A 10393-nucleotide genomic window follows, 5' to 3' on the forward strand; every position below is an offset into this window, starting at 1 on the left:
AATGTTTCAAAAACTGCACCAAAAAGTTAGAAAAGCACACAAACAGTAAAAAAATGAATCCCCCCCCCCCCCAAAAAAAAAAAAAAAAAATAAAAATAAAAAATCAGTCTAAAAATATCTCACCAATAAAACCGCATCAAAAAGGATTAAAAGCTCAAAATACCACACCAAAGAAGTTCATAAATCAAACCAAAAAATGAAAAAAAAAAAAACGCGCACGAATAAAGAAAATATCAAAAACCGCACCAAAAGAAAAAAACACACAAAAAAGATTAAGGCTCAAAAACCTCACCAAAAATGATTAAAGTCGAGGAGACAAAGTGCCAAAGTGACGTTCCGTGTGAACTATGTTTGTGACAACTGCGTCTCTCAATATGTGAATATAGTTTTATTTGTGATGGAATTAAGCTTAAAAAAACTAATAACGATAATAGTTATAAAAAACAGAAAAAAAAACATTTAAATGACTTAATTGTTATCTAGCAAATAACGGGGACCAAAGTGAAAGATAGATTGATTTAAGTAAAAGTTAACTAACTATGACAAGAAATTAGGGGTGACAATTCAGAGACAACATGAAACAAAATTGGGACGATACTGAAATTCGAATTCGTGTTCGTGTCAAGTGTAAAAAACACGAGGTCGTGTCGTGTCGTGTTCGTGTTCAATATCCGACACGAAATTGACACGATTTAACATTTGTCAGTCATGTTTTTTGTGTTTGTCGTGTTATTTATGATTAAATATTAATTAAATAAATTAATTGTTATATTATGTCATCTTTGTCGTGTCGTGTCATGTTTGTTGTTTTTTAATCGGTTCGTTTTTGTGTTAATTGAAAAAAACACAACATCATGTCGTGTCGTGTTCGTGTTACAGAAAACTTTGTCGTTTCGTATCGTGTCAGACAAAAACACGACACAACGGCCGGATTGGTCACCTTCACGAAATTAGGGTTGAGTTGGAGTTGTACAAAGATGGAAGTAGAGGGGTTAAATTGTAAAAAAAAAAAAAAAACCAATAACTCCCATACAAGGGAATGGAGCGATCGGCCTTTTTTATCTCTCGTCCGTTTCCTCTTGTGGCTCACATAAATCGCAGAAGGCTTCTTCCATAGGGCTGCTACTTGTTCGAAATCAGAAAAGAGCAGGAGAATATTGATGCGACAGAAAGAAGGAAAAAACAAAGGAGAGACGAGGAAGGAAGAAGGAAACCGCGAAGAGAAGAGAGGAAGAAGGGGAATCCGATTTGGCTTGTTTAGGGCTGATCCCAGGTCACATTCCAGGTATATTCTTGAGCTATTCAACTCGTTTTTCTGCCCTAAAATCATGCCCGTATTAGAGGCTAAAAGACCCAGTAAAATCCATTTCTTTTGTTCTTCACAACCGGGCAATTCTAAGTGTTTCTTTCCCATTCCTTTTCTGAGATATTGCTGTCAAAATGTTGTGTTTGGGTGCTATTAAAGTCCTCAAAACAACCCTTTATAACCTTTTGTAATGCTCGGTTAAATTGTTTGAAGAGTACCCGTGAATTCTAGCTTGAATAGCCATAAAAAGACCACAATACCCCTTGTGTTTTCTGTCGGGAAATAACATTTTCTATAAGTCACTTAGTAACAAGGTTTAAAAATAAGGAATCGAGCCTCGAGGCGGAATAAAAAATAAATTTTAAATATTATATAACTAATAGAAATATAATAAAGATATATTTAATGAACTAATGTCAAATAATGGGTATAAAAGTGTATTGGTAAATGGGTATAACAAGGTGAAGTAAGAGCATAAAAGATCTTACAAATAAGAAGACAACAACATTACTTCTAAGTTGTATAACGAAAAATTGAAGTAGAATTGTGAAACACCCCAAAGAGACAAAGTTGTAGGAAAATGTATCTAGTTTCTAGAAACATCGAGTTCAAGTCATTTGTAGTTCTGTATCCACAGTTATGATCAAAACACTTAACAGGGGTCGGGGCTAGGAAATCCTAAAAACTAAAGAAAAATTGTACAAACCAAATAAGTGTTAAAAACTACATTTGGACAAAATATGTACAAATCAAATAAGTGTTCAAAACTACATTTGGGTTGTCTAAAAAATCAGAAACACCTTTTAATATGATGATATTTATGTGTTATAGGATTACCTTGACGATTTCAAGAAGCCTCGAGACTTAAAGTCGAGGAAAAGGGTCAATTAGACAAATGTGAGTACATAGGATTTTTCAAAGCACACATCCTAAAAGAAACTATATTTTGGTGTCTATGTGCTAATTGTTTGCATGCGGTTATATGATGTGATGTCATGTTATGATTTTGTGTTTTATTATATTCTATGATGTTATGTATGTGAACTTTATGATTTTTACGTGTGTCATGACTAAAGTGTAAAGAAGATGTTTATTGTGAATTAACGATGGGCATCTCAATAGGCTTCCCAACGTAATGTTCTATTTTGATGCGTGTCTCAGGCGTTTGCCAATAGGGATGCTTTAGAGTTGCCTGACCATTTTAAGCTTTTATCCATTACGTGTGACTGGTTATTTCAGGTGAGCTTTTACTTATGATTTGATATTTACGAGAGCTTTAGAATGAAACCTTCATTTTTTAAAGTAAAAAATAAATACATTGATTACAAAACGGTTTTTTTTTTATTAAATACGATTTGTTTCCATAAAAATAATACATTTCGATGTTTTATCAAAGAATAAAGAAGAGTAAATTACACGAATGGTCCCTATGGTTTAGGGTAATTTGTGCGTTTGGTCTCTAACTTATTTTTTTAACTCGGAAGGTTCCTACTATTTGTTTTTGTTACATCTTTGGTCCCCGTCTTAATTAAAAATACTATTTTTTCCTTGATTTTTTAATTTATTTAGATAACCACACCCCCAATCCCATCATCCTCACCTTACCTTACCTACCCCACTATTTTTTTCTAGTTAAATAATAGTATTTTTAGGTAAGACAGGGACCAACCCCACTATTTTTTCATATTTAAATAATAGTATTTTTAGGTAAGACAGGGACCAAGCGCGTAACAAAAACAAAAAGTAAAGACCAAACAAGTAATAAAAGCAAAAGTAAAGATCTTCCGAGTTAAAAAAATAAGTTAGAGACTAAATTTGTAAATTACCCCAAACTATAGGGACCATTCGTGTAATTAATCAATAAAGAACCCAGGAAAGTTGAGGATATCTCAATGTTTAAGATTAAAAAAGATGACAATGCTGGTAAGATTTCAACATTTAAACTCGATTTAAAAATACACTTACATCTAGATTTAAACACACACACACACCCAATCGAACATCGTCTCTCTTTCATATTTTCGTTTACAAACACAAACACGATTTAAACACTCATTGTGGCTCTCCGATGGGGTTGCGGATGCTATGAGGGAGTTAGCGGCATTGAGGGAGTGTAAGGGAGGTGGCTTGAGAGAAAAGGATTAGGGTTTCAAGAAAAAACCATGCAAGCTTAAGGTGGGATCTCTTTGGTGCATCTTAACCATTAGATGATTTTGGAATGAATGGTGTGGATTTAATTTGACTTGATCCATGTGAAAAATTAGAATTTGTGTTTCTTCAAGCTTTAAAAGTTGTAAAATAGCTTTTAGTAGTTTGATTTGATTGGTTAAACCGCACCAAAATAAATCATAAACTACACCAAAAATGAAAAATAGAAAAATAGAAAAAAATTACAACGGGTAAAAAATGATTTAATGGTGCAGTTTCTAAATAGAACCAACAAAACCGCACCAAAAAAATTAAAGTGGCTCAAAAAAATTTGTGCATAATTGATTTTTTGCTATTTATTTCTAATTAGTGTTGCAATTTCAAACAAAAGCTTAACGGGCGATCAGGGGAACATAATTGTAGAAACCTCCGTAGTGAGAGCAAGGAGCCACAAAGTGCTGGAATTGATTCACATTCGCTTGAAAAATGGTATGTAGAACCTTCTCTATGTCTCTCCGCCAGTCTTCACTAATCGATTCTTCTATTATGATTAGGTTTTCATATATCAGTAATGTATGTGATCACTGCAACATTAATATGGTTCTCTAAATTAGGGAAAATTGTTGATTTAAATGAAATTGTAGGAGAATCATGAAATACTAGTATAATTTCATTACGGTTAGTTGTCTTTGATGTATGCGTGTCAGATTTTAGAGTTGATATGCATAAATAAATCCAAATTTTGTTTCCCCCATAAATGTTTAATATAAGATATTACATATCTACGTTGAAAGCAAAGGGTTATCCTTGTTTCTGAATCTAAAGTATGTGTTGTTATAGACCTCTAGCTTAAGAGATATTTTGGCACCCTTTTATTGTGATAATTGATACGACTGCAGATGTCACGACATTTCATATCAGATTGTTAGCGCTCCTCATTTTCTGACCCAAGAAAGTTTTTAATTTACCCTGTCATTGTGTTACAAGTAAAAATTATATTGATAGTTGTGAATCATGTATTTTTGAAACAATTTTCCCATTATACAAATGGTTGAACTGCTTTTGTTTGTAGGATGCAAAAGATTCGGGAGATGGCAAGCAAAATACTGCTGATATGACACAGTTTGTAAGTTCCTTGGACTTGTAGTTTTTATTTTGTTATCTTTGCAATATTCCATTAATGGTTATAGAACACTTAAACCTACATATGGTCTCCATTTTAATTTCGATCTTGTTTTTGCTTTGACAAAATGCTCTTGAATGTTCATTTTTTGTTATCAATAAAGTATCACTTGTTGCTTAAAAGTTATTAAATCCTAATTTATTTAGCCCATACGAGTTCCATTTCCGAATAACTAACAGTAACACCCTTGTTTTTGTAGGTTCAAAACCTTCTCACACAAATGGTAAGCTGTAAATGGCACTTTGGTTGCATGTTTAGTACAATTACATCCTACTTTGTACTGACGAGTGTTGTCTTTGCAGCAAACCAGATTCCAAACAATGTCTGACTCTATTGTTTCAAAGAATATCCTTTTTTATTTGATATTGTTTTTTTATGAATTCTGTATCCACATTTTTTTGTCATACAAGATAGATGGATTTTGAATGATGACCTTAACAACAATGTACTCGATGAGATGGGTGAAAGGATAAGCGAGTTGGAGCAGAGTATTAATGATCTTAGGGCAGAGATGGGAGCTGAGGGCACTCAACCTCCTCCATCACCTTCAAAGAAGGATGGTTCTGCTGCATAATAAAAACATGTTCCAAAATCAACATCTGTTTTTTTGTGCGTAACTTTTGTCTTTTTTTTTTTCTTTATCACATCACGTGTTTAGAAATTACGTTGAGTAACAATGGTGATAATATCTACTATGTTTTTCTTTTTCTTTTTGGACACTTAACGGATTCTTGTTGGATATTCTAATTCGGTTATGTTGTTTTAGGATGTTTGATTAAGAATACCTTTTTCATTATTTGAAATCATCATATCATATATTATATATATATTTATTATAAATTATATATTTATTAATTTGCTATGATATTGGTAACATGTTTAGCGTGTTGTCCATGCAGCTAGTGCTAATAAACTTGTGCATATCATTTGACCATTTTATATCAATGATCTTTTAAAGTTCAAAATAAAGGTACTCTATTTTTATTGTCTTTTTAGTTACCTTTTTATATTTGCTAGTCAAATATTTTGGTCATACTTGGTGCTCCTCACCTTTGCTTAAGAAGAAAAATATTTTTAAAAAAGTGATGTTCCTCGACTTTGTAGTTTATTAAAATATAACCTTATGTCACAAGTTTGGTATAATAATCTCATAGGTATTAGATACTCCTTATCTAAGATAACAACTTGAACACCGTGCCAAAAAGGAACAAAAATACCGCACCAACAAAAATGATGGGTTGTGAGGATCCTTAAACAACATTAATAAAGGGACAAGGGAAGCAATAACTTTTGATCCTCAATAGACTCGAAAAACCAGATCTATGAATAACCTACCTAATACAACTTATAATATGCGAAATTCATATCTTTTGTAGTAGTAGAAAACCTTGTAGATCTTCGATTGACTGACGAGAGCTAAGAGTCCAACGTAGAACTCCTTTTTCGCAGTTGGACCCATGACACTTAGATCAACAACATCTGACAATTACCCATGCAACGAACACCATAAACGAAGGCTCCAAAATTTGAATATGATGGAACTTCAGATACCATGTTGTGGCAATGAAGCCACCACAATGTGGCGTCGCCATTTTGAGGGTTTCAGGTATGAAGAGGTAGGGCCGAATTTTTCCTAGGGTTTTGAGTAAAACATATCATAATAATTTGTCCAAAGGCCTCTCTCTATTTATAGGGAAGGATATAAAAACCAAGAAGATAATTATCTAGTCACCTAATAATTATCCATATATATGGTAATTAAATTTATTAAATATTATTAATTAATTAAATACTATTAATTAATTATCAAATCAAGCCCCTATAATTTTTCCATGTCATTATTGCTTATTTATGTCCTTGCGTGTAACCAAACGGACCCTACTATTAATAGTAATATTACAAATTGTGGTAATTGTGTTGTTATGATGGACAACATTCTCGATCACTCTTACTTGCACAAGTTACCAACACTATATAGTCTAATTTTCACTAGTAATGAGTAGAAAGTATACAACCAAATGTACATGCCATACACACAACATAGAGTCATGAAACAACCCTTGGATAAGTGATCAAATATTCTTTTACTCTTCAAGATATCTATATGAACGCGGATATAGTCAATCTCAAACATTCAAAATTCTGTTTCCCGAATCCGAATTGTGTCAGACAAAAGTAAACCTCATAATTGATCAATCAATTCAGTTTGAGCACGACTATTCATCTTAACATCAACACCAAATCATCGAGGGGTCCAAAGATATCGAATCCATTTTAAAGAAGAAGTGAACAAATAAACTTTGACTACATAGATTCCACCTGTTTCTCATGTCATATCTAGCCAAATCTTGTATGATTGCAATTTACAAACAATGTTGGGGAGAAACCAAGACACAACAGATTGTAGGAGAAAAATCTCATGCATCTCCATTTGAAGAATATATGATATTACCATCTTATAATTACTTGTGATTGAATCCATGAAGAAATCTTTAAGTGAGGGTTACTCCAATACCTTAAAATCTCCATTTAAAGTACTCATGAGTATTGGTCACAAACTTTGTTATGTTCATCCCCATGAACAATCTACCAATGCTCCATGACAATCGTAAATCACTACTTCCAAGAGTAGGACCGATTGTGGAAGCTTGAATAAATTAATATTCTGGAGGTGGTTCTAAACATGAAAACGTGGAAGACAATGATAATCTAAATGAAATGACCGAATTCCATCAAATATTAAGTTCTCCACTTACATATCAAGCAGAGACAACAACTACATCGGTTCCTAAATTAAAACAAACAAAAATATGGAATCAAGTTTATACACATGCAAGTCAAATAACATTAGATCTTTATGTGACTATTAACCTTGATTAGAGCTTTAGTTTAAAGGAATGAATCAACAAGATTCTCTTTAGTTGACATGTCCTCACAATCGTGAATATACATATTGAGTATTTACCATGTGATCTTATGTGACTTGGGATCTATACACGAGGTAAATTCACCTTATAGTCACAGGAAACTTCAAGAGAACCATCAATTATTGAATACAAGACTGGGGTTACTGATAAATTTCTTTTAGTCACATAGTTTGTCTTTGCAATTTAACCAATTGTAATATACTCTAAGATTATTATCAAATCCACTTAGGTGCATTACTTGGTACTCTTCCAAGCTAATACTTTATAATTTGTTAAGAGCATTAACTCCGATTGCTAAATGGAAATGCCCCTATTAGTAAGGAACTCACTATCAATGTAACTTTTTCATTAATTTCTTCCATACTAACAAGATTATCTCTTTCGTCTTTTTAGGATTCCAAAGAATATTCTTGATTCTTTGATTATAGCCAAAATTATATTATAAGACTTGTCATGCACAAGGAATACGAGTCATTATTTTACTAGCACAGACTCTCTATATCTCGAGCTTCCTTAAGATTCCAAGTATGTAGATTAAACCAATAATTCACTTAGATCTATATCCATAGTCTCTAAGTATACTTTCTTGTTCCTCCCATGTGTGTCATAGCGAAGCGATTCCTAAGCCATGTAAAGCTTGTACACTTATCAAAATTAAGGCATAGTTTCCTATTTCAATACAAGGGACAACATTGCTCCTACTAGCTTCGACATTTATATGGACTATCTTTTGTTTCTCGCAATTCAACTTTTGAATTTCTCATTAAACAAATGATCCAAACATGAGATGCTTGTTAGAGTCTATCAATGGACTTCTCAAGCCTACGTATGCTTCACAACCCATCTTGGTTTGAATATATGTGTGTTCCTATCCATGACTATCATCTTTTGAGGATCTACAAACACCATATGGTTTTAACATAAAGTTTTGGATCAATTCAAATTTCAAACATATTGTAACGGCCGTAGATCCGGGCTAGTCAATTTAGAGACGATAAGCATCAAAAATGACTTTTTGATGGAATATTATTTATAAGGATTAATCTTAACTAAGTTATAGTATATGTTACAAGGATTCCGTACATATAAAGAACGCCGAAATCTGAGTTATAATGAAGAAGTTATCACCTGTCGAAGTTTCACGATAGAACCGGCACGACACAGCGCGACGTAAATAGTGAAGTTACATTAGAGCGATATTTGGCCTCAGTGATCTAAATGAAAGTTGTAGAATACGTTAAACCGAGAGTGTGCATAAAAAGAATGTCCAAATCTGACTTCGTATGAGGAAGTTATGATTTTTCTAAGTTTCAGCTTAGCAGTATGTAGCCCGAAGTTCGAATATGAGATTGAGTGATTTCTAGCCGAAACGATCTAAACGAGAATCGAAGATCTCATCGATAGTAGTCCAACGGTAAAAAAAAGACAAAAACGGACGTCAGATGAAGGAGTTGTGAATTCCTAACAGAGTTTTCTTGTCCCGGCCTACTAAAATAATATAATAAAAGTTAAAGTCAAAATTAGCCGACGGAGTCTATAAAGAGAGTTATAGAGCATAATCTCACTTACGCATGCATATAAAGAACGTTGAAAACGGAGCTCGTATGCGAAAGATATGAATTTCTGAAGTTTGGAACATAAATTTCGAGGCTGTGTCAGAACTCACGACGTGAGCACAGACTGGATACCTTCTAGAGCAAGAGCAAGTGGACGAGTGACGGACGCAGTGACCTACTAGGCTTACGACGTGAGCATTGGAAACTCATGACCTAAGTACAGAATGTCGGCCCTATAAATAGAAACCGAGGGTCAGCCGAATTTGGTTGCTCCATCTCTTCTTTCTCACTCCCGATACCCTCTATAGCCATCCTGAAGCCCGGTATCATCCCGAGACCTGAAGCGAGCCCCGAAGCGCGAAGATCCTGAGGAGAAAAGAGTTTTCGAGCTGAAGCTCTTCCCGCAAGAAGCCCAGTGTGTGAAGATATTCCAGTTTCACCGAAGAATACTACTCTTAGAGCCGTAGTGTTGTCCGATCATCTTCTGATCATGTGACTGTGTAGTTACTTTCTTCAAACACATAGATATGAAGTATTTGCTATGAAGTACGTGCTATGTGTTTATATATTGTTTGTTTAGTTGAGATGGATGTTGAATTACTGTTTTATACAGGTTTTAAAAGTTTTAAAGTGTATATGTGTTTGCATCTACAAATATGTTGGGTAGAAACATGGGTAGATGAAATAGTTGATGTGAGACGAAATAATAAGTGTTTTTGAACTCAACGTGTTCATTAGGTATTTTTGAACTCTATTTGTTCACTTGGTGTTTTTGAACTCTATGTGTTCGTTAGGTATTTTTGAACTCTATGTGTTCACTTGGTGTTTGAACTCAACGTGTTCATTAGGTATTTTTGAACTCTATGTGTTCATTGGTATTTTTGAACTAGATGTGTTCACTTGGTGTTGTTGAACAGAGTGTGTTCACTAAGTGTTTTAGAACTAAGTGTTCACCAGATGTTTTGAATTAAGTGTTCACTAGGAGTGTTAGAACTAGTTGTTCGTTAAGTATGTTGAACTAAGTGTTTACCGGTTGTAATTTGAGGACCTTGGTAGTGGTGGACTTTGTGTCAATTCCTTAGGTCAATCCTTAAGAATAAATGAATAAAGGATAGTTGATTCTTAGGGTAAATCCTTAAGAAATAAAGGAGATAATGGGGATGGGTAATCTGGATTAATTGATTGATTTATTGATCGATTGATGATCGAATATAACAATTATATTATCGTGGGTCGAAAATCCTATATGCTCACCAGGCTCCCAAGCCTGACC

At 33.7% G+C, this 10393-nt stretch overlaps 1 protein-coding gene across 17 annotated transcripts; it reads left to right on the forward strand.

Annotated features, from left to right (window-relative positions):
• Positions 1-1045: 1045 nt before the first annotated feature.
• On the forward strand, positions 1046-5440 carry LOC145101999 (heat shock factor-binding protein-like). 17 transcript variants are annotated; one of them, XM_079039380.1, is made up of 8 exons: positions 1046-1285; positions 2138-2203; positions 2468-2545; positions 3862-3943; positions 4527-4580; positions 4837-4860; positions 4940-4982; positions 5087-5440. In XM_079039380.1, the coding sequence occupies exons 4-8, from the start codon at positions 3941-3943 to the stop codon at positions 5209-5211; spliced, it is 249 nt and encodes an 82-aa protein (XP_078895506.1). In that variant the 5' UTR covers positions 1046-1285; positions 2138-2203; positions 2468-2545; positions 3862-3940; the 3' UTR covers positions 5212-5440. The 17 variants fall into 17 exon arrangements, with proteins under 17 accessions (XP_078895506.1, XP_078895521.1, XP_078895514.1 ...); XM_079039395.1 differs by having other exon boundaries at positions 3878-3943; XM_079039316.1 differs by having other exon boundaries at positions 1047-1285; positions 3825-3943.
• Positions 5441-10393: the final 4953 nt, after the last annotated feature.

This window comes from Lactuca serriola, chromosome 1 (assembly GCF_051521515.1).
Source record: "Lactuca serriola cultivar US96UC23 chromosome 1, Lser_US96UC23_V15, whole genome shotgun sequence".
Taxonomy (NCBI): Eukaryota; Viridiplantae; Streptophyta; class Magnoliopsida; order Asterales; family Asteraceae; genus Lactuca; species Lactuca serriola.

What these genes read in the sequence shown, in the direction of transcription:
- LOC145101999 (XM_079039380.1), top strand. An exon ending in AAAACCTTCTCACACAAATG is followed by an intron (nt 4,861 to 4,939) that starts GTAAGCTGTAAA and finishes TTGTCTTTGCAG; the next exon opens with CAAACCAGATTCCAAACAAT. An exon ending in TGACTCTATTGTTTCAAAGA is followed by an intron (nt 4,983 to 5,086) that starts ATATCCTTTTTT and finishes ACAACAATGTAC; the next exon opens with TCGATGAGATGGGTGAAAGG.